General features: G+C 40.0%; 1 protein-coding gene across 1 annotated transcript in view; it reads left to right on the top strand.

Moving 5' to 3' along the window:
• Positions 1-23,004, top strand: part of CTNND2 (catenin (cadherin-associated protein), delta 2) — a 573,271-nt gene that overhangs the window by 303,978 nt on the left and 246,289 nt on the right. Inside the window, exon 7 of the mRNA XM_009325000.1 lies at positions 6,007-6,259. Within this exon, the coding sequence (XP_009323275.1) occupies positions 6,007-6,259 (253 nt within the window). The remainder of the gene's footprint in view (positions 1-6,006; positions 6,260-23,004) is intronic.

Genomic DNA, 23,004 nt, shown 5'->3' with positions numbered 1-23,004 from the left:
GAAATTGAGGAAAAGAGGCTTTTCCAGTTGACCGTGTGGAGTTTGATGCAGTCCTGGAAGCCGTAAAAGGTTGATGCGTTGAGAACAAAGGCTGGATGGATGGAGAAGAGCCCGTCCTGTGAGGATGCAAGGGAAGATTTGCTTACAGGTTCTTTTTACTTCTCTCTGGCTGAGAATTTGGAGACGGGAGTTTTGATTGCAAGATCAGCAACTAAATAGGACAAAATAAAGAGTGCAGGCAAGTGAGGGAGGAGAAAATGGAAAACAACAGGAATAGAAAGTTGCAGTAGTTTTGACTGTGTTTTTCCTGTTTCAGCTACAAGAAGGTATGTAGCAAAATTGCCAAGCTACATAGGACTTCTGCGGAGTTGATACTTGCGTAAGGTCCTGAGTATTTTAAATCTAAATTGGAGCCTTGTATCTGAAATCCTTTAGTGGTTTTTTTTTTTTTGTTCTGCCTCTCAGTTTGCATGTTTAAAGTACAAAATTCTTTGTGCATGTCTACTTTGAACAGAGGATATGATAGTGCCTTCATCAAATCTTAACTACCTTAGAGGTAGTTGCTAATATCAATTACAGTTTGGGGTTTTTTTTCCTCTTTTGGTAAATATTTTCAGGTTCCCCCAGCCATATATTTCTCTAAAATCTTACACTTCCAGTGTGGAAAAGTGCTGCTAAAAGTAACTGCTAAGCAAATTTATTATTATTATATATGTATTATCATACGTCTTGAACAGTGTTAAACTTCACTGTTTGTGCTTGTTACTTTGGATTGCTGATTTGCTCCTAGCTTGATTATAATCGATTTTGTTAAACTTCTATTGCAAAAAAGCTGGTGCATGCTCTAAAACACTCAGTTAACATTTAGAGATAAAAAGTGTTTGTATCCCCCAAACCTGGTGAATTCTGTTTCCTAATTGACAGAGAATGCGGTGTGTTATTTTTATGGTGTATTAGATGGGAAAAGTATCTGTTTGATAAATCTCCCCATATATTTGCTACAAACAGAATGCACTGCATTTGTATCATTTATGAACTCATGGAGGGATGGTGGACATACCTTGCACTGAAAGGACGTCTTACTGGGATCTAATTTTCAACTTTCACAGGAGAGTAAGAATCAACTGCAGGTGCAAACCAGTGAAGAAAAAAAAAGAAAAAAAAAACAACTAAAGAATTGTGAAATCTGTATGAAAGGCACAAGGAGAAGGTTAACACAGGAACTGAATGTCTAATATAGAATAAGAGGAAAATTTTACAAGGTAGTATCCAAAAATCAAACAGCAGCATTAGCCAAGTAATTTTCAGAAAGAAGGTGTAGCAAGATAAGTCTCATAAATGAGTTTATCCTTTCTGAAGGTCTGATCCTACGTATGTTAACTGGGCAAAATGCCCTCTGACTTCCTTAAAGTCTGAACTGTCTCCCTAAGATACTTGGGTATGGTGCAATAGTATCCCTGCCTAAATCAACATGTTCTTGCTTTTGGGGTTTTGTTAGTTGTTTCTAGAGATGTCATAGATTTGAAAAGATACAAAATCTGAAAGTGAATTTCTAAGTTGAGTATCTCATTATGAGCCTGTGAGCATATTCAGCGATACACCTAAATTTTCAGCATTAATATAAAAGTTGCTGTATCTTTGTTAATACTATGCAAAAGCCATAGAAAATGATAAAGGCTAGCTTTTCTATTTGCTATTTCTGTAATCAAGAGAACCATAATCAGGGCATACATCAGGTCTTTGGAGGGTTTTCATTATAGTTAACAGGGGCTTTTCTTTCTCTTTGGCAAAGATTTCTAAGAACATATTAAATGTCTGTGTGGTACCCCAGACGCTCCATTTTCTGGGGATGTGATTTTGGTGCTGCAGTAGTGGAGGGTTGAGATGATACAGTATTTTTAACGTATTAATGACATGCCAAATTAAAACAAGATCTTAAATTTGTAGGTGACAAATTGAAATATCTTCACTGAGACTATAGCTCTTGATTTGCACAGTGTGAAATGCTCACTTTGGAAATTCTCAGTGAAACCCTTTTCTCAACCCAAAATTAAAATTCTCTTCAAGCATGGTTCTTACACTGAAGTTTAAAATTTCATGAATATATAGAGATTTATTGGCCTACTACTGAGCATGTTACTTGCTATGCTCAGTATCTGCTAGCTGCAGCAGGGTGGGTGCTGTGACCCTACCGTCAGTGTGAGCCAGCCTCAGCGTTGCAGGTTGCGGTCTGTACAAGCCCCTGTCGTGTGCATGGAGTGGGGCGCCTGGAAGGGGCGGCCAGATGCCAGTCGCCCTCTCCCCGTGCCTCTGCAAGGCCACTGTGCCGAGCGGTCCCGGGAAGGAGCCGCAGGTAGGCTGACCAGTGCAAAAGGAGCAGAGCAGAACTTGAGAGACTTATTTATCTGACGTCAACCACTGAATTTCCATGTAAGTTTTTTAAAAGTGGGGGCAGCAGTCGCTATTGAAAACAATGCTTTCATGGGTGGTCACTTAGGTAAAGCAAGATACAGGATAAGTAGGGTTTTGAGGCCTTTTGTTTCTTGGATTTTAATCTTGATCTTCTTGTCAGTTTGGGGACTTTTGAAGGCTGGAAGCAGATCTAGCTTTGTGGACACCTTTACCTCCAATCTTCTTGATAAATCAATGAGGTGTCATGGTGTCCAGAAAACCAGACCTGCTTCTTCACAGTCCGGTTATGACTTTTGGTTTTACCTTTATGCAGAGGCAGAATAGGGCCCGCCGTAGACCCAGGGCAATAGTGTGACTTGGCCATGATTCTGCTTCAACCAGGCCAGATCCCGGGAAGGCTGGGCTGGTGGCTGGTGCTGGGAGAGGGGAAAGCAGCCCATTTCTTCAGAAACAGCACTTCTGTTACAACCCCTTTCCGCCCCTCTCTTCCCTTGCTGGGGCAAACCCCTCATCCTTGTCAAAGTAGTATTGCATCTTGCCCGCGCTGAACTGATTCTGGTCAAGGTGTAGCAGGCTTGGATTTGAGAGGAGAGCCAAATGCAAAAGTTAGAGAAAGGGGTAAGTGTCTTCAATTTAAAAACACATAAAAAGGTTACATGACCATCTGCAGACGTAGCTGGTACACGAACGCTTTCTGGTCCACTCCAAGTGTGTGCCTTCTGGATGCCCCTGTGCTCACTGAAGATTTACTGTTGCTGGGTGAGGCAAATGGACTTCTGAATTTATTTCTTTTAATAGACATAATCATTACGGCTTTGCTGTTTTAATAGCTAAATAAAAGGGAGATCTCAATAGACGGAAAGTTTGCCATAGCCTAAAGAGACACACTTCAGTCAGTAAGTCTGGCTGCCAAAAGGATTTGTTTAAGCAAGAGTAACGTATTGGTAGGATGTGGCTTTGCTTCAGTTTTACATGAAATTATTCATGTAAAAATGTCTGCTGAAGCTTAACTCTTTCACAGTCCATGAAGGTGGCTGTAGTCAAGTTAGATGTAGAAGTTACTCTAAGTGTTAGTTGTTTGGGTTTTTTGTTTTTCTTTTAATTGATCTGGGTAACACTGGCCAAACAAGCTTATCTGTGAATGTTTAACTAAGTCATAGATTTGTCTCATTCTCATATTCTGACTATGGCACGTCTGTGTTCATTGTGATAAAATTCAAAAGGAAGTAGCAGTCTGCTAGGAAGATAATTTGAGAAATGAATCAGAGTGACTCAAAAAGCATGTAGGTGTTAGGGTGACAGCTAGTTTCAGTTCATAAAAATACCTATTTTGATAACAAGACAAAGGAGAAAATAGAAAAGTTTTCAAAGAATTTAAAAACAAACACGATTTCCATGGAACTGTCCTGCAAAGGAGAGGAAGGGAAATACAGTGGAATATTTTGCAAAGCAATCTACATTACAATGAAGTTTTTGTTTTCACCAGTATTAGTGTTGTAGGGTTTTTTGCAATTCCCCATATACTGTGTCAAAAGCTAGCAGCATATTCTGCGGAGTGACAGTACTTAAGAGGATGCTGTGTCAGTATACAATTACATTTTTGCTTTTTCACTTGAAAATATTTCCAGTGTTTTCTCTAACTTGTTTTTTTACTCTTTTTCTCACAAGGCACCAAATTTTGGTTTTGAACTGTGTTTTCTGTTAAAATGTGATGTTTTCTTTGTCTTCCTAACACTGAATTTCGCATGATTTGTGCATGGGATGTTTCAGTATGCTAATACTGTTATGCATTTTAACTGATGCAGTTTCATGAAGAGGTCTGTATGTGTCTTATTACTCATTTCTTAAAGAAATACATCCTAGCAATTAAACAAAAACAATACTTGTAAAATGTTGCTATATATGTAAGTTAACGTAATCACAGAATCATAGAATGGTTTGGGTTGGAAGGGACCTTAAAAGATCATCTAGTCCAACCCCCCTGCCGTGGGCAGGGACATCTTTCACTAGGTCAGGTTGCTCAGAGCCTCGTCCAGCCTGGCCTTGAACACTCCTGATGATGGGGCGGTAGATAAGTGGGTGATCCCATTTATCTATGTTTGTAACAAAGTTATAAGTTAATACTTGTTATTGTAAAATTATATACTTCAGAACCATAAGAAAAAATTAAAAGTAAGGCAAAGATTTGATACAACTTTAAAATTTTCAGGTGTTGTAACTTTGACAAGCATTAGGTCAGACCAGACTGCTGTAATTGTATTTAAAGCTCACTGTATTTCATTTGCTGACACTTTCGAGATAAAATGCTTAAAGTCCCTTTTATGGTCCTATAATATATTAAATATTTATTTACTTAAAATGTAAATGTGCATGTTAATGAGAAATTATTGGGAAATCTATTATGAAAACCTGTCTCTTGAATATGTGGTTCTGCCTACAGTTTAGCATATGAATTTGACCCAGCTAAAAATAGTCCTGGACTCGGGCCCACTCCTGTTGGCGAAAGTATTCTTGTTGCCTTGGGACAGGAGGAAATGGGAGCCACCATGAGTTCACGTGGCACTTGAAACAAAATTTCCTTCTGAGCAGAGCCAGCATTTAATTTGTATTTGTTTCCAGGCCAAAGATCATGTGGATATTGGTCCTCTGGCCCTTACAGTGATAATCCATTTGCCATTAACTGGACTTCGGTTCAAAAATACTGCGTATTCAATAAGAATCATAAAGCAGAGTGGATCTCCAGTGCACGGTGCTGTAACAGAAAGATAATGGGCTGCAAGAGATATTAATAAGATTTTTGAGTCGCAAAAACGTTAAGTCTGTTTAAATCTATTGGTTAAGCCGCTCAAAACTGGTAATGCATTAATCTTGAGCTGTGGTGTGCGAGCACAGCCGTTGCTGGCGTGCATTAAGACATCTATGTGATGTCTAAGCACCTTGTGCTTAGTTAGCTCTTTTTCAGACTGAGTTAGCAGTAGCAGTCCCCTAAGTCTTACTTAAGGTGAAATACGCAGAAGATGGGTTAACGAAGCATACGCAGCAACTCTCAGTAGCAGGTGTCTGGGGTTACCTGCTTTATTGGATACTAGGACTACAAATTTGGGATGGCTATGGCTGTCTGTTTCTTCTGCAGTAGAGCCATCCGTCTCAATTTGGACTCTTGAGCCTGGTTTGACCCTCCTTCTGCTGGTGGATCTGATTGACTTCTACCCCTGTAAGGACTGCGAAAGCCTCACTCAGTAGTGGTTGTGAATCTTAGCTTGACTATTCCCATGCTTCTGCACTTTTTTCATTTCAGGTTAGCGCAGTTAAAACCCCAAGTGAAAAAGCACTGCTACGGTCTGTTTAACTGGTGTAAAGGTCTTCTAGTCCAGAAGTGGCATGCCATTTAGAAATTTGTTTGACGGTTATTTACTTCAATGGTTTTGAAAATGACAATGTTGTTTGGTTCTTTTTCTCATTCTTTTTGAACCCCTGTTTTATATGTGTGTGATTTTTGGTTGTGTTTCTTTTTTCCCCTCTGCCTAGACCTGGTTAACCATTTCTGTGAACAGGTCCTCAATTTTTTACTTTGTCCCTACTTTCCTGTCGTAGCCCCATCTTCCCCTGGTGTCGACTCCGTACCCTTACAGCGCACAGGCAGTCAACACGGCACACAGAACGCAACAGCGACCTTCCAGAGGGCCAGCTATGCGGCCGGCCCAGCCTCCAATTACGCAGACCCCTACCGACAGCTGCAGTATTGTCCTTCTGTTGAATCACCATACAGCAAATCTGGGCCAGCCATCCCACCTGAAGGGACCTTGGCTAGGTCACCTTCCATTGATAGCATTCAGAAAGATCCCAGGTGGGTGAAACCTTCATTGTCTACTATTTCTTGCTCGTGCGGAGGTTTGTAATTGCGGTTTGCTTTGTATGTTTCTGCTGTTGGTTGAATATCAAAAAAAAAAAGAAAACCCGTGATTGTACATGAAAGATTTTGTTTGCATAACAGCTCTGTCCTAATGCTTTACCTTGGAAGGCTCTCATGAGCTCTTCTGTGAAACAAAATGACAGGAGTGGTCTTGAATGTGTGTGTTTAGCCTGCTTTCAGTAGTGCCACCCCTCAAAAGCTTATGAAAAGTCATTTTCTCTCAAAATGGGAGGAGTGGTGTGACTGTTTTGACTCTGTAACGACTGTGGATTGAATTTTCAATCCTTGGGCAGAAGTCATTACAGTTCTTGGTTTGTCTGCAGTTAATATTCATAAAAGCTGCAGAAAAGGATATTCTGGTATTGGGCAATGAGACTGAGCAATGTGGAAGCAACACGTAATCAGGCTTCACCCTGTGTGTTGTGCAGCCTTCCAATGCCAGTACGTAGTAACAGAATGCGTGCGTTACAGCTTTGCAGAAATGGTTGTTGCTGTGCATGCTTTTTAAATATATAGCACAACTGCTAATGTTGCTATGAGGCATGACCATCCTCATATACCTAGGGAAGGTGCAAAGAGGAAGCTTTATAGCCATACATAGCCCAAGGAGGCAGATGGATTAGAGAGAGAGAGTTTTCTGGCAAATTATTTGACTTCCATGATAACAGCAATGGAAATGCTAACTGTAATCCTCAATGCACTTGGTGATTTTGTTCAGTTTTCTGATGGAAAAGAAAGCAGGTCTCTTTGGTGACTTCAGTTTAACCTTGAAAGTGTTAATTTATACAGGGTTTTTCTATGGCAGACTGTGTGATTTATTTATTTATTTTTGCTGTGTGTAATTTAATGACGGGAGAGCCCAAAAATTTGCCCCAACAAAAATGCTGGAGGTGTTTAAGCAACAATTTGAAAAGACTTCCTTCCCTGCATTAAAAACCAAATATTCACAACCTGCTCTCTCTACTTGTTTACCATTATAGCAGTTCTCTGTGTCACTCCAGCCGGGAACACAACAGCAGCTAAATTTTATGGCACATCAGAAACATCACTGCTCGTAGCTACTTCTGCCATTGCAGAGTTTTACTTATTGAGAAGACATCTTGTCTTCAACTTCTTTCCCCCCCCTCCCCCCCCTTAGCTTTTCCTCCAGAAATTTGAAAAAATACACATTTAATTCCTCCCCTTCTTCCCCCTGCCCCAGAGCAAACATTGGTAACCAGAGGGAAACAGTCTTTTTCTGAAACCTTGGTATTTTGACATATCTGTATTCCAGAATATGAAGGCCCATGGAGGAAAAAGAGCTTTGCTTTGTAATTGTCTCCTGTTCAAACTTAAAGACAATTACGTTAGGAGTGCACTAAACCAGAGGAGAAATGACTGTAGTCTATATGAAATGTTCTTAGGAGAAGCATGATGATGTTGAAGGCACTATTCCCTAGAGCCAGGAAAGACATATTTACAGTATCTCTACAGGTCCTAGACGTAATATCTTTTTAAGAAAAGGTTATCTGTTTAGTTGCTCTGCTGTCACTTCACAACTGTTAGTCAGTTAATGTATAGGATATGTGCTTCTAAAAGAAGATTCCCTCTTGCAAATTTTTCATTTGCCTGCTTTTTGGTTCTTTCTTGTCTTGTGATACCATTTCATGAGTATTGATTTCTGTAGGTAAAGTAGGAGCGAGCAGGCGTCCAGGTATAAATTAAACTTCATAAACTCTTTAAAGGGGATCATTAAATATTACTAATTACTATTAGATGGATTGGGATTTTGCACAAAATAACTTTTGTAAAAGAGGTTTGCATTACTCTTGATCTCATTCATTTGATCCATAGACTGTGTGTGGTGTCTCTTACGTAGTATTGCTGCCCTTACTTGTTGGTTCGAATAATTCTTATAAAGAAATGTCAGAAGCACACCTGATGATGTTACGCCTTAGTCCCCAGAAGCTATAGTCCACCTAGGCAGACTGACTTGTGAAACTATCCGTGGCCTACAGCAGCTGCTGATCATTCAGCTGTTGGAAAGACATTGAAAAATTGGAAGGAGTTTGGAGAAAAGCAACAAAAGCAATCAGGAGACTTTTACTGTTGATTTCTATGGATAGATTACAAAAATGTGGATAAATGACAAGTGTGGAAAGGAGGGGAGAGAAGATTTTCCAGACGCTTGTGAAAACATTATAGAAGGACGGAAATTATTTAGGGTAGCACATGGGAGGTATAATTAGAAGTACTGGGTTTAATTAGGAAAAGGAAAACATGGCCCAAATACAAGAAAGACTTTCAGTGGCTGTCTTAAGTTGCATTGTATTCCTCAAAGGGTTATCATTTGTATCTTACACAGCAAGAAAAAATAAACATGTTGGTCAGTGGGTGGACTTTGTCAACTGCTAAGTTTTGAGTTTCCTTACAGACCTATTGCTGCTTTGGTTGGCTGGTTGGTTGGGTTTTTTTGTGACTGACACGAATCGTGGAGGGGAATGGCAGGCATCATTTTCAGACACTGAGCCTACCTGTCCAACCAGAGGTCCAAACAAAGGCTCTCTGGCAGAGGAAAACCTGCAAGGCAAAAGCATACTAATTGCAGGCTTTTGATTAGCATTTGCTATATGTCATTCAGCTCAAGATGAGAAATAGATACCCAAAAGAGAGCGTACTCATCCTAATAAGCAATTAGGGTTCCTAGAACTGAACATTATTTTCAGGAATCTTCAGTTCAGGTGGAATTTCCATCTGAAATCACTGAAAAATGGTTGGCAGGCATTGATGTAGTTGACTATTTTTTTTCCATTGTTTTCACCATGTAGTTTGGATTACTAATACTCTGGTTTTACACACGTGTTCTGAGCTGACATTTGGCAAATGAAATTTTGGCTCAGCATCTGTTCTGCATCATCCAGCTGTCATAAAATGCAGTTTAATGTTCATTAGCATAAAGCTTAGGACAAAAACTATTTTAAAAAAGTATCAAGATATTTATTATCAAGTTTGTGGTAGGGGATAATTTTTAATTTATGCAGGTAGACTGTTAGCTGATACGAGCTCATAGAACAGATAGTAAAACTATATACATCTGTACTGGCGGAGAGTCGAAGGCTTTGTTATTTAAAAAGGAAATAAGCCCCTTGTCACCTGTTAGAAATAAAACTTAAGTTCTGCATATGGAAAATGGAAAAGTTGAATATCAAAGATAATTTACAGATTGATTCTTCAGAGCATTCTTTTATGTTTACTTCATGTCAAAAAAGGAAGAGAAATATGCAGTAGGGCTGTGATACAAACTGTTTCATGCCATAATCGCTTATATGAAAAAGTAGCAGGGGGAGGGAGGGAAAGAATAAAATATTTATTTTGTAATTTTTGTCTTGCTTTTGGTTCCTACTGAACTGTGAATGAGCGAAGTCATGAGTATTTTGAAGTATCAGAAATATATGTTCATGTGATATTTTCCAGCCTACTTTCATTTAAGAAAGATTAATCTGTCTCTTGGCACCAACAAGTTATCTAAGGTTTGTCTATTCCTAGACTTTAGGGGAACTGGGGAGCCCTAGAAACAGAAATGCCAGTATCCAATTGTCAGTCTGTGGGCCTTCCAATTTTTACTCCAAAATACGAACCTGACAAATGTGTGTAAATTACTTAATTTTTGAGTTTTTCACCTGCTAAGAAACCATGTACATGTACTGCTGCTGATAAACCACACTTGCTGCATAACAGATGAAAAATATATAATTTTCACATCCTTCAGTTAAATATGTACTAGTGAAGTTTTGCAGTAACAGTGGTTTTGCTTGTTTATGGACTCACTGTGTCTGGTTTGATGGGTTGAGTCAACATGTTTCCTTAATTGTCTTGTGACTTTTCTTCTCTTTTTACCTGTTTTTCTTTACACGCTGGTATACACACATCATCTTCTCCTGCAAAGAAGCTGGCAAGAACCTGAGTTAACAGCAAGAATTATGTGGAATACACTCCATTAAGGCTGCCAAAATGAATTTCAGAGTTCAAACGTCCATTTTCATATCGCATTGAATTATATTGTCTACACTTAGAATTTTCCTTTATGGCATCCTCTTTCCCAAGATATATGTTTCAGAATTTTTAAAACTATTTATTCAGAAGAAATGGGGTAATTTGGCGAATGAAGCTGTAAAGGGTTCATTCTTCATTATAGAGCAGAGAGCAATAATGATTGGGCTCTTGTTGGGGCAAAAAACCCCAAAACACACAACATTAAAAAAAAAACCAAAACCACTAGAATCATGTTGCAACTTTACAAGAAAACAAAATTTTAAAAACCGGCTATCTCATAGTAGTTCTCATCTTTAGAACTGTCTGGGTATAGGTCAGCATAGAGGCAGTTTTCCAGGTATTGCATGAATTAACTGTAATACCCTGAGATGTTTCTGCTCTGTTTTGTGCTTTCAGAGTCAACTTTCCATTTCATTACCTCTGCTGGCCTTAATTTCCTCCTAAGCAGAAGATGACGGCACTGTCTATCTTCTAGACTTTTAAATTGGCTTTCTTTCCACTTACGAAAGGAAATAAATTAGATCAGAACATTTTGTGTGAAATGTAAGTTTCAAAACTCATCTTTCTTTTTCTTTTTTTTTTTTCCTTCCCAAAAATACTCTCAGTTTGCAAAATACAAGCTAGAGAGCTTTCTTTTTCTTTAGGAAAAGTGATAGAAGTAAAATAAAATCTACTTAAACTTCTGTGCTCCAGTAAAAATGCTTATGAGATTAGCACACAGAGTTTGGAACATGGCCTGTTAAAAGATAAATGTTTCTGCAGGAGTCTTCACCATATAATTAATCTCACTTTGTTCCAAGGATTGTCTCAGTGTTAATAGTGTTAGTCTACTGTAAACCTGAATAGCAGCCAGGCACTCGAACGGTGTAACGAGGTAAGAAAATAACAGCGTAAACCTGCATCTGTGGCAGGTTGGACACCTTGGTGGGAGCGTGTCTGGTAGCTTCTTTGGGAAGGGCTGTCACCTTTAGAAAGAAACTTCTGGTGGGGTAGAATGCCTTGCTGTGACTACGGTACAGCTGGTGGCAACACTGTGCCGCACTGCTGTGGTCACCCCTGAGATGTGGGCTTGGGTTTTCAGAATCCAGATGCGTGTTGGTGGGTCTCTGGCATAACTCGCTTAACGCAAGAGGTAGAAGATTGAAGTTCATATTCCTGGTCTGGAAGAGACAGAATAGGGCTTGCAGATGTATCTCCTCACTTTTATATGACACAATGTGTGATAGGCAGCTCTCCTCTTTATTCAATAGGTCCCTCTTACCCTTACCTGAAATTAAGGGTAAAGTAAAGGGGGAGGTGATTCTCTGAAGGTGGTGGTGGTGGGGAACCCATGGGAAACATACTTCTAGTGGATCCGAGCATGTAAATGTTTGGCAATGTAGGCTTACCTCCAGAAGTAAATGGTTCAACTTCCTAGGTTCTACTAACACCCTGCTAAGAATTTTGTGCATCAAATTTACATGGGCCAGGCCCCTTGTATTGGTAGAACCGATAGTGTTTGATAGTGCTCATTTTGTAGCTCTGTGTTTAAGTATGTCTTTCATTCAGCAAGGAAATACCTGGTTTATTTTCCATGCATAAAAATTGTACAGTCTCTCAGGCTTTAATGTATACTCCTCTGAGTATGAAAAACTGACCCTAAAAGAAAATAAAATCCAAGAGTCTAAACAGCACAAAAATACACCCAATTCAAGAATAGCAAGTCTGGAGCAAATTGCAATTTCTCATACAGATCCTTTCTACATAGAAGGCATGAATTTTTACTTAGTGCACAAAATAGTTTTGAGAAAACATAGCAGGTATGATAAAATGAACAGCAATGTGTTTCCCCTTCCTGCTGTAGGTAACTAAGGATGAAGCCTGCTTCCTTAAAATAGGTGAGGTGGGAATCCGTAGACTATCCTATAATCTGTTAGTTTGGGATTTCAGGAGACTTACTTAGCTGAAACCTTGGCTGGAAAAGACTTTCCTAGAGAATGTTTAGTTCCGGCTTGAGCATGGCAAAATAAACAAGGAGCTAACTGGTCCATGCAAGTGTCAATTTGTGGTGAAGTAGAGGAGTGGTACCCACAACTTGGAAAACTTATGTTTGTGTGTATTTGAGCACATTGCTGTATATGCCAACAGTTTCTGTCTTTCTACTGTTTACATTGAGTTGGTTTATAAATGGCTGGGGAGACACTGGACATAGGTGGAGTCGTTTCACAGTGCAGCAAATGTGATACAGTATGCACAAAAGCAGCCACCTGTATTTGCTATTTTTTTCTCTCTAGAATTTTCCCCATGTTGTTCAGCAACCTCCTTTCTCTGGGAGAAATGCTTGGAAAAAATAAACAAACAAACAAAAAAACCCACCCTGAAGTGTACAGGAATAAAGTGTCTGTGCTTTTAGCTCATGAAGCACTAGTACCCACTTTTTCTCCTCTGTGACTAGTACCATTTTATTGACAGTGCAGGAGGCCACTCCATTTTGTTGCCATCCTGTCTTTAAAGAAATCTGATCCTATCGTTAACAAACCTGCCCTACTGTAATCACAGTACACCACAATTTCGGTATATCACAGTAACATGGAAGGTGCTGGTCCATGTAGTTTGAATAATGAGTCTGTCCAGAAGTGCTTGCAGTTCCTAAACCATCAGCAGAGTAGAACAGGTTATATGTAGCCATTTTATTTGGTAGGTTATTTATGCAGTATACAGGGTATAATTTTGAGAGAGATGGTGCCTCGTCTCTTGTTTTGATGTGAAAGTTTAGCTCTTACAATCCTCTCCCTCCACCAGGAGGGAATTCCTTTCCTTTACGCTGGAGGGAGAGAAGTGAAAGGCCACTTAGGTACTTGTCAATGATACAGGGCATTCAGGAGGACGGTGGCAGGAGCTCCACGTAGTGTTGATAAGTGCACATCTAATAACTGGGGGGGAGATGAAACCGATGTCTCCTTTTCGGACACTCCCCCCCCCGGCCCCCGGCCCCAATAGTGCTGGTCTGCCACTTGAAGAACAGCAACAAAGCCTTTTCCACTGTTTCTTTCTTAATTCGTTGCGTATTTAATGGCTTCATTCATCCAGGAAGAAGCAGGTACCTCATCCTCATACTGTCCGTAGCTCATTTCTGGTTCTCGAACAGCATAACTGGGCTTCTAATGGTGAATATACGTCTCAGCGCAGTTTCTGCCTTTGTTTGCCACACATTTTGCTCAGTATCCTGTGGCTCATTTGCAAACTTTGACAGATGCAAAATCTGCGTGGTGCCTTTCTGTGATGACAGACTGTAAGAGCCAGAAAATGTTGTAAGTATATTTTCCAACCAGACATTAAAAACATGGGGAAGAACCATACTTTCAGGCTTTACTTGGGCTCATGTAAGCTGTTACGATCTCCTGGCAAGATAAACCACATAAGAAGCTTCTCAGTAGTAGCTCTTGGACATCTCATCAGCCAAATGGATAACAATGATCTTACTGTTTACAGGGATGTTGAGAGTAAGTCAAATTTGTAAGGTGCTTTGAAGTTCAAAGGATAATCTTGCTCTTACTTCCGTGGGAAATGTGATGGGAGGGAGGGGAGGGAAATGTGTTAGCTGGAGAAGATGAATGGGGAAAATTTTGAAGAAGCTTGCTAAAATCAGGACACATAGTCTTAAATTTTCTCATTAAAAAAGGCAACTGAAAATCATCCTCAACACTGAGACATAAATTGCTATGCAGAGGTTGTTAGTTTCTGAAGCTGGACCTCAGTGTGATGTTGCACAATAATTTTATAAGCAGGAAATGCCAGCTAATTTTGTAGCTGTTGTACAAAATGCGTCACTGAATGTGCAGGAGATTTCTGTAAGAGAATAACACCAAAAGTTTGCTGAAATAATGTTGCTAGTGTAGGGTTGAGCTAAAAATGATGAAGGGAAAGAATGATCGACAACTTTTATTAGTTTCTAGCAGACCTTTATAGCTTTTATAAATTAAGAGCCTGACTTTAAGAATCCTAGCTCTGTGTAGAGTAAATACGTTAGATTGGAGTAGACTGATCTCTGCCAGCTCACTCAAGATCAGAACCTGATGTGAAGTCCAGCCCCTAGCCTTTTTTCTCCGGTGCATCGCCGTTCCTCTGGTGATCACCACCACCTCTACTTAGATCTTTCTTTCTCACCCCGCTCCACTGCCCCACTCCAGGAGCTCAATGAACAAGCAAGGTTCAGAGATGCATCGCAGTTCTTAGCATTAAGCAAGTGGTTTCCTAGGAAGCAAAAGCCACCACTGATCCCATAGAAATCCTACAGCCATTGTTGCCAGGGAAACTCCTAGTCTCTTGACTTTCTGTGAAATATTTGTTCTTTTTACTTGTTGGGGTTTTTTTTTTGGTTGGTTGGGGGTTTTTTTTGCCACTGCAACAACAGTGGGATCACTTGCTGCTTAGCTTGCCACCGACCTCTAATAATTTGGGGGTCACATTTATCCTTGCCATGCAATGAAGTGGAGGGATCTGGATAGCTGAAGACTTGGAAAGAAATGGAAAGGTTTTCTTAGCTCAAAGTGAGATCTCTACGATTCTTGAATATACCAAACGTAAAACTATGGAGGAGGAAGGCACATGTGGGGAAAGGAGGAGCTGTGCAACCTCTGTCCCAAGGTAAAACAAGTAATTTACTTCAGGAAATGGGCAAAAGCTACACAAGTTTAAAGAATGAAGTATTTGAATTTACTTTTTTACTCTTTAAATATCATTTGAAGTTAGCTTGATAATCCTTTTGTTCCATTCCAGCACATGATGTATTTGTTTCATATACTACATTTCAAAGAGGAGGGCTGATTTTTGTTTTTATGCTGTTTGATGCTATGTTTTTCCTTCCACCTACCTAATTTGAGCATCTCAAATATAAAAACTTAGTTTGAAAGTTTGGCCTTGATAGCTGATGAGGCTAAAGAAAAGTGATTGTGTGTGTGTGTGTTGATGGAAGTGGGAGGAAAGAAGACTGACAACACAGGTGTAACACAGTTTCTTAGTAAATGCATCTCACTTACCTTCCTGATAGTGAGGATCGTGTCACGTTTCTGTGTTACCCTCTCTCAGAAGCTGATCAGTCAGCCTCACTTGTTCCAGCTCTTGCTACTAGTATGAAAAGTGGTTCCTCTTCTTGACTCCCTGTGAGACCTGGAGAGATTCAGAAACTAAATTTTCTATAGCTGCTTTTTATGTAATTTCATTGTCCTTAAAATATTCAGGCTCAATAACTTCTCTCAAGCCACTGCAAACTAACGCAGTGTTTGCAGTTCCATAGTCCTGGCTATCTCCTTATGGAAACACCAATATGATTTCTACCTGGGAATGCTCTATGTCTCCAAAAATCAGCAAGGTTATTTCCACAACAGTTTTGCAGTATGAGGTTCTCCTGTTCTTGGTTTATAGGTGGTTGAAGTGCAGAATATTGTGTGACCTTCACTTATCAAACAACTTCTGGCAGAGTAAAGAACTGAACTTAAATCAACGTGGGTCAGAACAATGTAGGGGGGGAAGATTTTCTATTTTATTTCTTAACATGTCTCAAAAAAGAAGCAGGAAGGTGTTCCAGGGGTGGATTCCTCTGGCCTAAGGCCCGAGAGAGTGTGTAAGATGTTAGGTGTAATGTTCATGACCTGGGATTTTCCCACTAGCAATGCAGGTGGAAGATTACCACACTACCTTTCCTTGGCCACAAGGTGACATGGGCCTGTGACCACAGCGCCTGTTGGCGTGCTCCTTGGAGGGCACCAGCCCATGGGACTGACTGTGTGGGGAAATGGTGCTGACTGGAGACCTGCTGATCCTGTGCCCCTTGTATTAAGGGCAGAGCGATGCCACGTTCGCAGCCAGGGATCGCCAGACGTGGGTGGTGACAGGGTGGGACAGCCTCACTCGCCAGCAGCAGAGGCTGGAGCTCCTGCTGCGTTGCAAGGAGGACCCGAGGGAACCACGTCAGTGAAGCCCAGGAGATGCCTGCTGGGACTCCGGGCAGAGGGTGAGCCTGGAGCAACCTACAGGTTTTTATATTTCTGTGGAGTTGATACTTTCCTGTTGGCTGAATTACATTGCTGCTCTCCCCTTTCTGGTTCAATACTTTGAGCTGCGTATCTCTGAAACGTTGAGTGCGCGGTTAGTTATCTGCTTGCAGAGAGTCAGGGAATCTGGGCCTCCTCACAACGGATATTTCGCTGTTATGAAGTTTACTTTAGTTGAAGACGTAAAAAGTTTGAACTGTTTTAGTCAGTTGTAATTCACATCCAATGATTCACGAATAGAAGCAGTCTGTTGTTCGGTGATATGATCCTATAATTATGTAGGTGTTCGTTTCACCATACCTAAATTTATGGTCTTGAATGGCCTTAAAATGGATGGCAGTTTTTTTTTTTCTCCCTGCAAGAAGCTGGCTTTTTTAAGGGGTAACCCTTTTTATGCCTTTTGAGTTTTCTGTATAGTTCTGTGATTCCTTCCAATAGCTTTTAATAGGGAAGGCTTGACATTTTCGTGCATCAGAGTAGTTGCCAAATCTCTTGTAAAGCTCTGGCTGCACACAAATGGGCGCACAGAGGATCCTTTAGATGTTTTGATGTTAGATAGCTTTTTCAGGAAAAAGTGGGAGAAGGGGGTTTGATTTCTCCTGTGGCTTTACCATCCTAGCTGAGAACGGAGTTGCCATGGGTAGCCAAATCGCAGAACCTCTGTTTAGGCAAAGCTTTTCCTCTCATGTATGTAGAAATTCTTTTAAATACATAAAATCTTCTCTGTGGGATGAAATCTTCTTTGCATAGTCTTCTCTAGAGGATGTGTTTTTTTCATTTGTCAGCAGCTACACTTTTTTAATGAAATTTTATCCTAAACTGTAAAGGTTTTATCTGTAGCCACTAAGGGATAACAAATCCTGTCAGCCGCTGCATTTTCTGTGGCACGGCTCCAGCAACCATCTGTTACCTTTCTGCTTCTGCACGATTTATGCACCAGAATCTCCCCTCCTTAAAAAAAAAAAAAAAAAAAAAAAAAAAAAACAACAACAACAGAGACGTGCTGCACAAAAGCTTCCTTCTGAAGTATGTAAGATTATATACGTTATTTCAGTAAAAATGGGGGTCCAGTTCTTGGGTCTGATAAGAGAGACTTTAGAGCAGTTTGGTTATGTTGTATAGGAAGAAGAGGGCCGCCTTTTCACAGGGGCCACTTCCTAAATGAAATTTCCTCATGGACAAATGTGCCCACGTGACTTTCACAGAGAAATTCAAGAGCTGGTGTCTCAAAACACATGCTGAACACCTCTCCGCCTTTTCCTTTCCAGTTGAGTTCTCGCTGATTCAGTTTTCAAGTCAGCTAGGTGGAAATACTTTCATTGAGGAAGCCTGTTTATCACCCCTTATACGCCTGTAATCATATGCCGGTTGTACATACGGGTACAGTGAAACTGAGCCTAATAGTTCCTAGTCCCCAGCAGGTTTATTGCTAGGCCATATTTGCCTCATAACAATAAAGCGAATAGCTTCTCAGAATAACTTGAAATGTGATTGCAGAAGCCTTATTCTCTTCTGTTACATATTCATTGACATAAACCTGTCTAATACCGAACTTACAACTTCCTACCTTTTGTTATTTAAAAAAAAAAAAAAACAGAATTTGGCTTACATTTTGCTTTTTAGTCATGTTAAACATGACTTAGTTTCACTCTGTTTCAGTAAAGTGATTGTTTTGTGGTTTTTGGGGTGTTTTTTTTGTTTGGTTGGTTTTTAATTAGCAGTGAGAACGGGATAGGAGTCATCAGCTTCTCAACTGTTTTTCAAGAATCCATGATGAGGAAAAGTCTGCACTTCATTGCTAAAAGGAAAAAAAAAAAAAGTGTTTTGGAAGGGTGAAGGAAAGAACTGATGGAGCTCTTTTCCTTCAGAAGAGTGGTTATGGGGAAAATAAATCAGGAAAACAATCTATGCATCAGTCTCTCTAAAATTTATTTCGGAGCATTATTTGTAATGCCTCTATACAATTAAGAATGGAATGGATGGTGGAGGAATGATAGAGCTGGTAGGTGACAGCTGAGACATGCAGAACAGTGAAGGTAGCTTGTCATGCTTGTGTTGACAATTTCAGTGTAGCCTGAAGGATAATGAAATGCACAAAATAGTTTGCAGAAACATTTTAAAATAAACTATTTATGAGCTCACTTCTCTAATATTTTAAACTTCTTCGGAAAATTGAATTCTCTGCACATGGTATTGATTTAGTTCCCTAGTATCACAGGCTTCTTGGGAAAGCTAAGCTCATGGCGCTCCCAATTGTGCTGATTATAAGCAATATAAGCTAAATCTTGCAGTCTCTTCGAAGAGGAAATTCCATTTACTTTGTAACGTAACTTTGAATGGAGTAAATGCAACACTGCAAAGAAACTTGTAAGTGGAAATTTGATAGTGAGTCTTGATCAACAGTGGTTAAGAGGCAAATTTTGATTTTTGGAGCCCTGTTAGTTTTCATAAGAAAATTAAGAAGATAAAAACTTTCATATGACATTTTATTAGATTAAGATGAAAACTAGTGAATTTCAGAAATTCAGTGATGGTAGTTTGAGGTTCAACACTTGTTCTCAGTACAGGCAGAGACTGAGGTTTTACCAATATATTTTTTCCCCACTTTGTGAAACTGCCTGTGTAGAGGGAAGAATGTTTAAAAGGCACTGTTGTCAAGTTCACAGTATGTGCAATGAGAAATACGCAGAGAAAACTTTCTTAGCCTGTTTCCTCTAAAATGCTTTTGTAGTTTCCCTGTACCTCTGTTAAATGCAGCAGCTGACTCTCTCAGCCTGTTCACAACAGCTAGGAGCAGTTCAGGGATTTTTTTCTACTTTCAGACAGATAAAACTGCTTGATTCAAACAAAATAACATTTCTTGGATAATAACTGTCTAATAACTTACCACTCAAATGTTATGATGTCAATGTAACGAGAAGTATTTTCTACTGCCCACATCTCTGTAGAGTAAGGATTTTGTTTCAATCTGGATGTCATGATACAGCTTTAAAATTTTAATTAAACCTATAGAGAAACATGTTTTAGATTTTTCTAGTAAGACTGAAGTTAGAACTCATTTCTCAGTGGTAAAAAAGAAAAGCAAATAAACTTTTACTAGAGCGAGTAGTAGTTTTCATATGCTGGCATTTGGTTTTGGTTAGTAACTTCAGAAAAATAATAATGCTCTTTCGAAATAAAAGCCAGAAAAAAGAATGGAAACTAAACACAGTAAACGTAGCTTTTGAGTTTTCTGGGAATTCAAAGACCGATTGAGTGCTTAGAAAGCTCAGAGGGAAGAGATGGGTGCTTTCAGCTGAGTGTTGTAGTGTTGTAAAAAATATGATCTCTGACTTCATTTCTTTTACCTCAGGGAAAGAACATTTTGGGAAAGAACATTTATTTCCTCCTTCTCCCCAAACCCATGTAAAATTTAGGCTTTGTAATACTGAATTCTCTTAGGATCCCATTGAAAAGGAGGCTGGTGTTGAAGATTTATGTATTTCTCAATATATGCACATGATAGTGATGGTAGTGCAACTCCTGTGAGAAGGTGCAACTTGGAATAGAGGCTATGAAAAGTGCTTGGTGAATTACTGGCCTGCATTACTTTTTAATATGTAAAACAAAGGTAAAAACATGGATTTGTGCTGCTGTTTCTGCACATCTTCCTAGTATTTAAATAGTCCAGTGGTTTCATTTTGCTGTACATGCAAAAATTGTACATTACATAAAACTGCACATCTTTGTTCCAAAAAGCTCATATTCAATTTGAAATTATGTTCAGGTTTTGGCTGGGATATAGTTAATTTTCTTCCTAGTAGCTGGTACAGTGCTGTGTTTTGGATTTAGCATGAGGATAATGTTGGTAACACACCAATGTTTTAGTTGTTGCTAAGCAGTGCTTACGCTAGTCAAGGACTTTTCAGCTTCCCATGCCCTGCCAGCCAGAAGCTGGGAGGGGGCATAGCCAGGACAGCTGACCCAAACTGGCCCAAGGGACATTCCATACCATGTGACGTCATGCTCAGTACATAAACTGGGGGGAGTTGGCCAGGTGGGGGGGCAGCCACTGCTCAGGGACTGGCTGGGCATCGGTCGGTGGGTAGTGAGCAATTGCATTGTGCATCACTTATTTTGTATACTCTTTTATCATCATCATCATCATTATTATTATTACTATTATTTTCCCTTCCTTTTCCATCCTATTAAATTGTCTTTATCTCAACCCATGAATTTTACTTTTTTCCCCCCCGATTCTCTCCCCCATCCCACTGGGGTTGGGGGGGTGAGCAAACGGCTGTGTGGTGTTTAGCTGCCTGCCGGGTTAAACCACAACAAATGAAATGCAGAAAAGTAGACTGATGAAGAACAAGAGAAAGTAGAAAGGAAGGCAGGGTTAAAAACAAAAGCGGTTAAATGGTTTAATTATGTCAACAGATTTACTTCTCTGGATCAGTTAAAAGCTTTTATTCTTCAGAACAAATAATTATTGGTATCCCTGGACTGCTTTTAATGTAGCCACGTTTCACTGTTATTCTGGTAAGCATGTCTCAGTAGAAAACCCAAGGATTAAGAAAGGGAGTAGTTTCTTTCTGGATAGGTCAGCTGTGAAAGCCTGTAGGAAGGTTGCCGCGTGAAAATTGCAAAAATATTTTTGGAAGATGTGGACAAATATGTGCTCAAAGTTGGTGTTAAAAGAGTATTTCAAAGAGTGCAGCAAAGGGCAGAACTCTGAAGGACCTTGGACATCTATGAAAACTGTGTGGAAAATGTAGCCAAATAATCTCAACAATCTCATGCTGTCATCTTGTAAAAATTAAAACTGCCGTGAAAGCTTGGTTGCTGGAATAATAAAACCCCATGTCTTTCAAATAGGCTAACAATCTAAATGCTCAAGTATTAAGTCTAGTTAACTAACTATCGGGCTAACAATCTAAATGCTCAAGTATTAAGTCTAGTTAGCTAAGGCGGGGGGGGGAGGGGGGTAATCTGTTTTCTTTACCGCTCCACACTTAGCATTTGCTAAGCTTAGCTTGCTATATATATACATATAAATATATAGGTGTGTATATATGTATGTATATAGTATTAAGTAGGGCTGCTAGGTTGAGCACATGTTGGCCCCTGGATGTCTCGGAAAGCTGAAGCGCAGAGTACAGGATTTTCTGCAGTGACAGGACACTGGAAGACCTCCTGCCTCTACCCAGCCTACAGCCTTTACACAGCCTGTAGGAACTTCAGTCTTTGTGTATATAGTATAAATACAAAGTATAAATATACATATATACACAAAAAGTATGTGTCTGTGTCCTGGTTTCAGCTGGGATAGAGTTAATTTTCTTCCTAGTAGCTGGTACAGTGCTGGGTTTTGGATTTAGCATGAGGATAATGTGATAACACACTGACGTTTTAGTTGTTGCTGAGCAGTGCTTATACTAAGTCAAGGACTTTTCAGCTCCCCATGCTCTGCCAACTGAGAAGGCTGGAGGTGCACAAGAAGCTGGGAGGGGGCACAGCCAGGACAGCTGACCCAAACTGGCCAAAGGGACATTCCATACCGTGTGACGTCACGCTCAGTATATAAGCTGGGGGGAGTTGGCCGTGGGGCAGCGACTGCTGCTCAGGAGTGGCTGAGCATCGGTCGGCGGGTGGTGAGCAATTGCATTGTGCATCACTTGCTTTGTATATTCTATTACTATTATTATTATTATTATTACTACTACTACTAAACTATCTTTATCTCAACCCACAAGTTTTCTCACTTTTACTCTTCTGATTATCTCCTCCATCCCACCAGGACAGGGGGAGTGAGCGAGCGGCTGTGTGGTGCCCAGTTGCTGGCTGAGGTTAAACCACAACAGTGTAGATATATATAGTATGTATACATTATACATACATAGACTCCATAACCCATGTATATGTGGCACGGAGCTGTATGCTGTCAACGTGTGTGTGTAGGTGGGGATCCAGGAGCAGGGTGTGATCTTTGATCAGAGGCATGTCAGATTACCTTGTTTTATAAGAAACGGTGTGATCGGTAAAGTGTGGGTGGAGTCTCCTTGCCAGTACAGCTGGCTGCTGCTGAAATTTGTTGTGTAGATGGTGATAAGCACTTGGCCTGATACAGGCCCCAGCTTCTTCAGTGCTTTTCCACACAGAAGCCTCATGTTCAAAGGATGTGGTCTTTCCAGTGTCATCTTCACGAATGATATGGTTGTGATTCACGTTCTCTACTTCAGGTAGAGCCATTGCCCATATCCTTGTATGGTCTTTGTACTGGTCAGTCCACAGTATCTTCTCTGTCTGCTTTGAAATGATGAGCTCAGGAGCTGCAAATTGTACATTCCCGAATTCAGTTGCAGCAGTTAGTTTTCTTGATGCCATTGGGATTTGCTTGTTTATAAAGTGGAAACTGCAGTATCATTTTAATTTGGTTGTATTTGTGGTATCTTTCACTGACAGATCTCAATGAATGGACATGTTCATTTTTAGTATTTAGTAACAGGCAAGCTATGGAGAATTTCATGGGTTTTCCATGGTTTCAAATACAGAGAAAGTAGGGATGCTTTGTTTAAAACAAATAAGATTATCTAATCTGAGTATTTTTAAAAAAGTTTTATTGCCCTGGTTCCA

This window comes from Pygoscelis adeliae, unplaced genomic scaffold (genome assembly GCF_000699105.1).
Source record: "Pygoscelis adeliae isolate BGI_AS28 unplaced genomic scaffold, ASM69910v1 Scaffold86, whole genome shotgun sequence".
Classification (NCBI taxonomy): domain Eukaryota; kingdom Metazoa; phylum Chordata; class Aves; order Sphenisciformes; family Spheniscidae; genus Pygoscelis; species Pygoscelis adeliae.
Note: the sequence above shows the minus strand (reverse complement) of the source record. Positions and strands in the feature narration are given on the sequence as shown.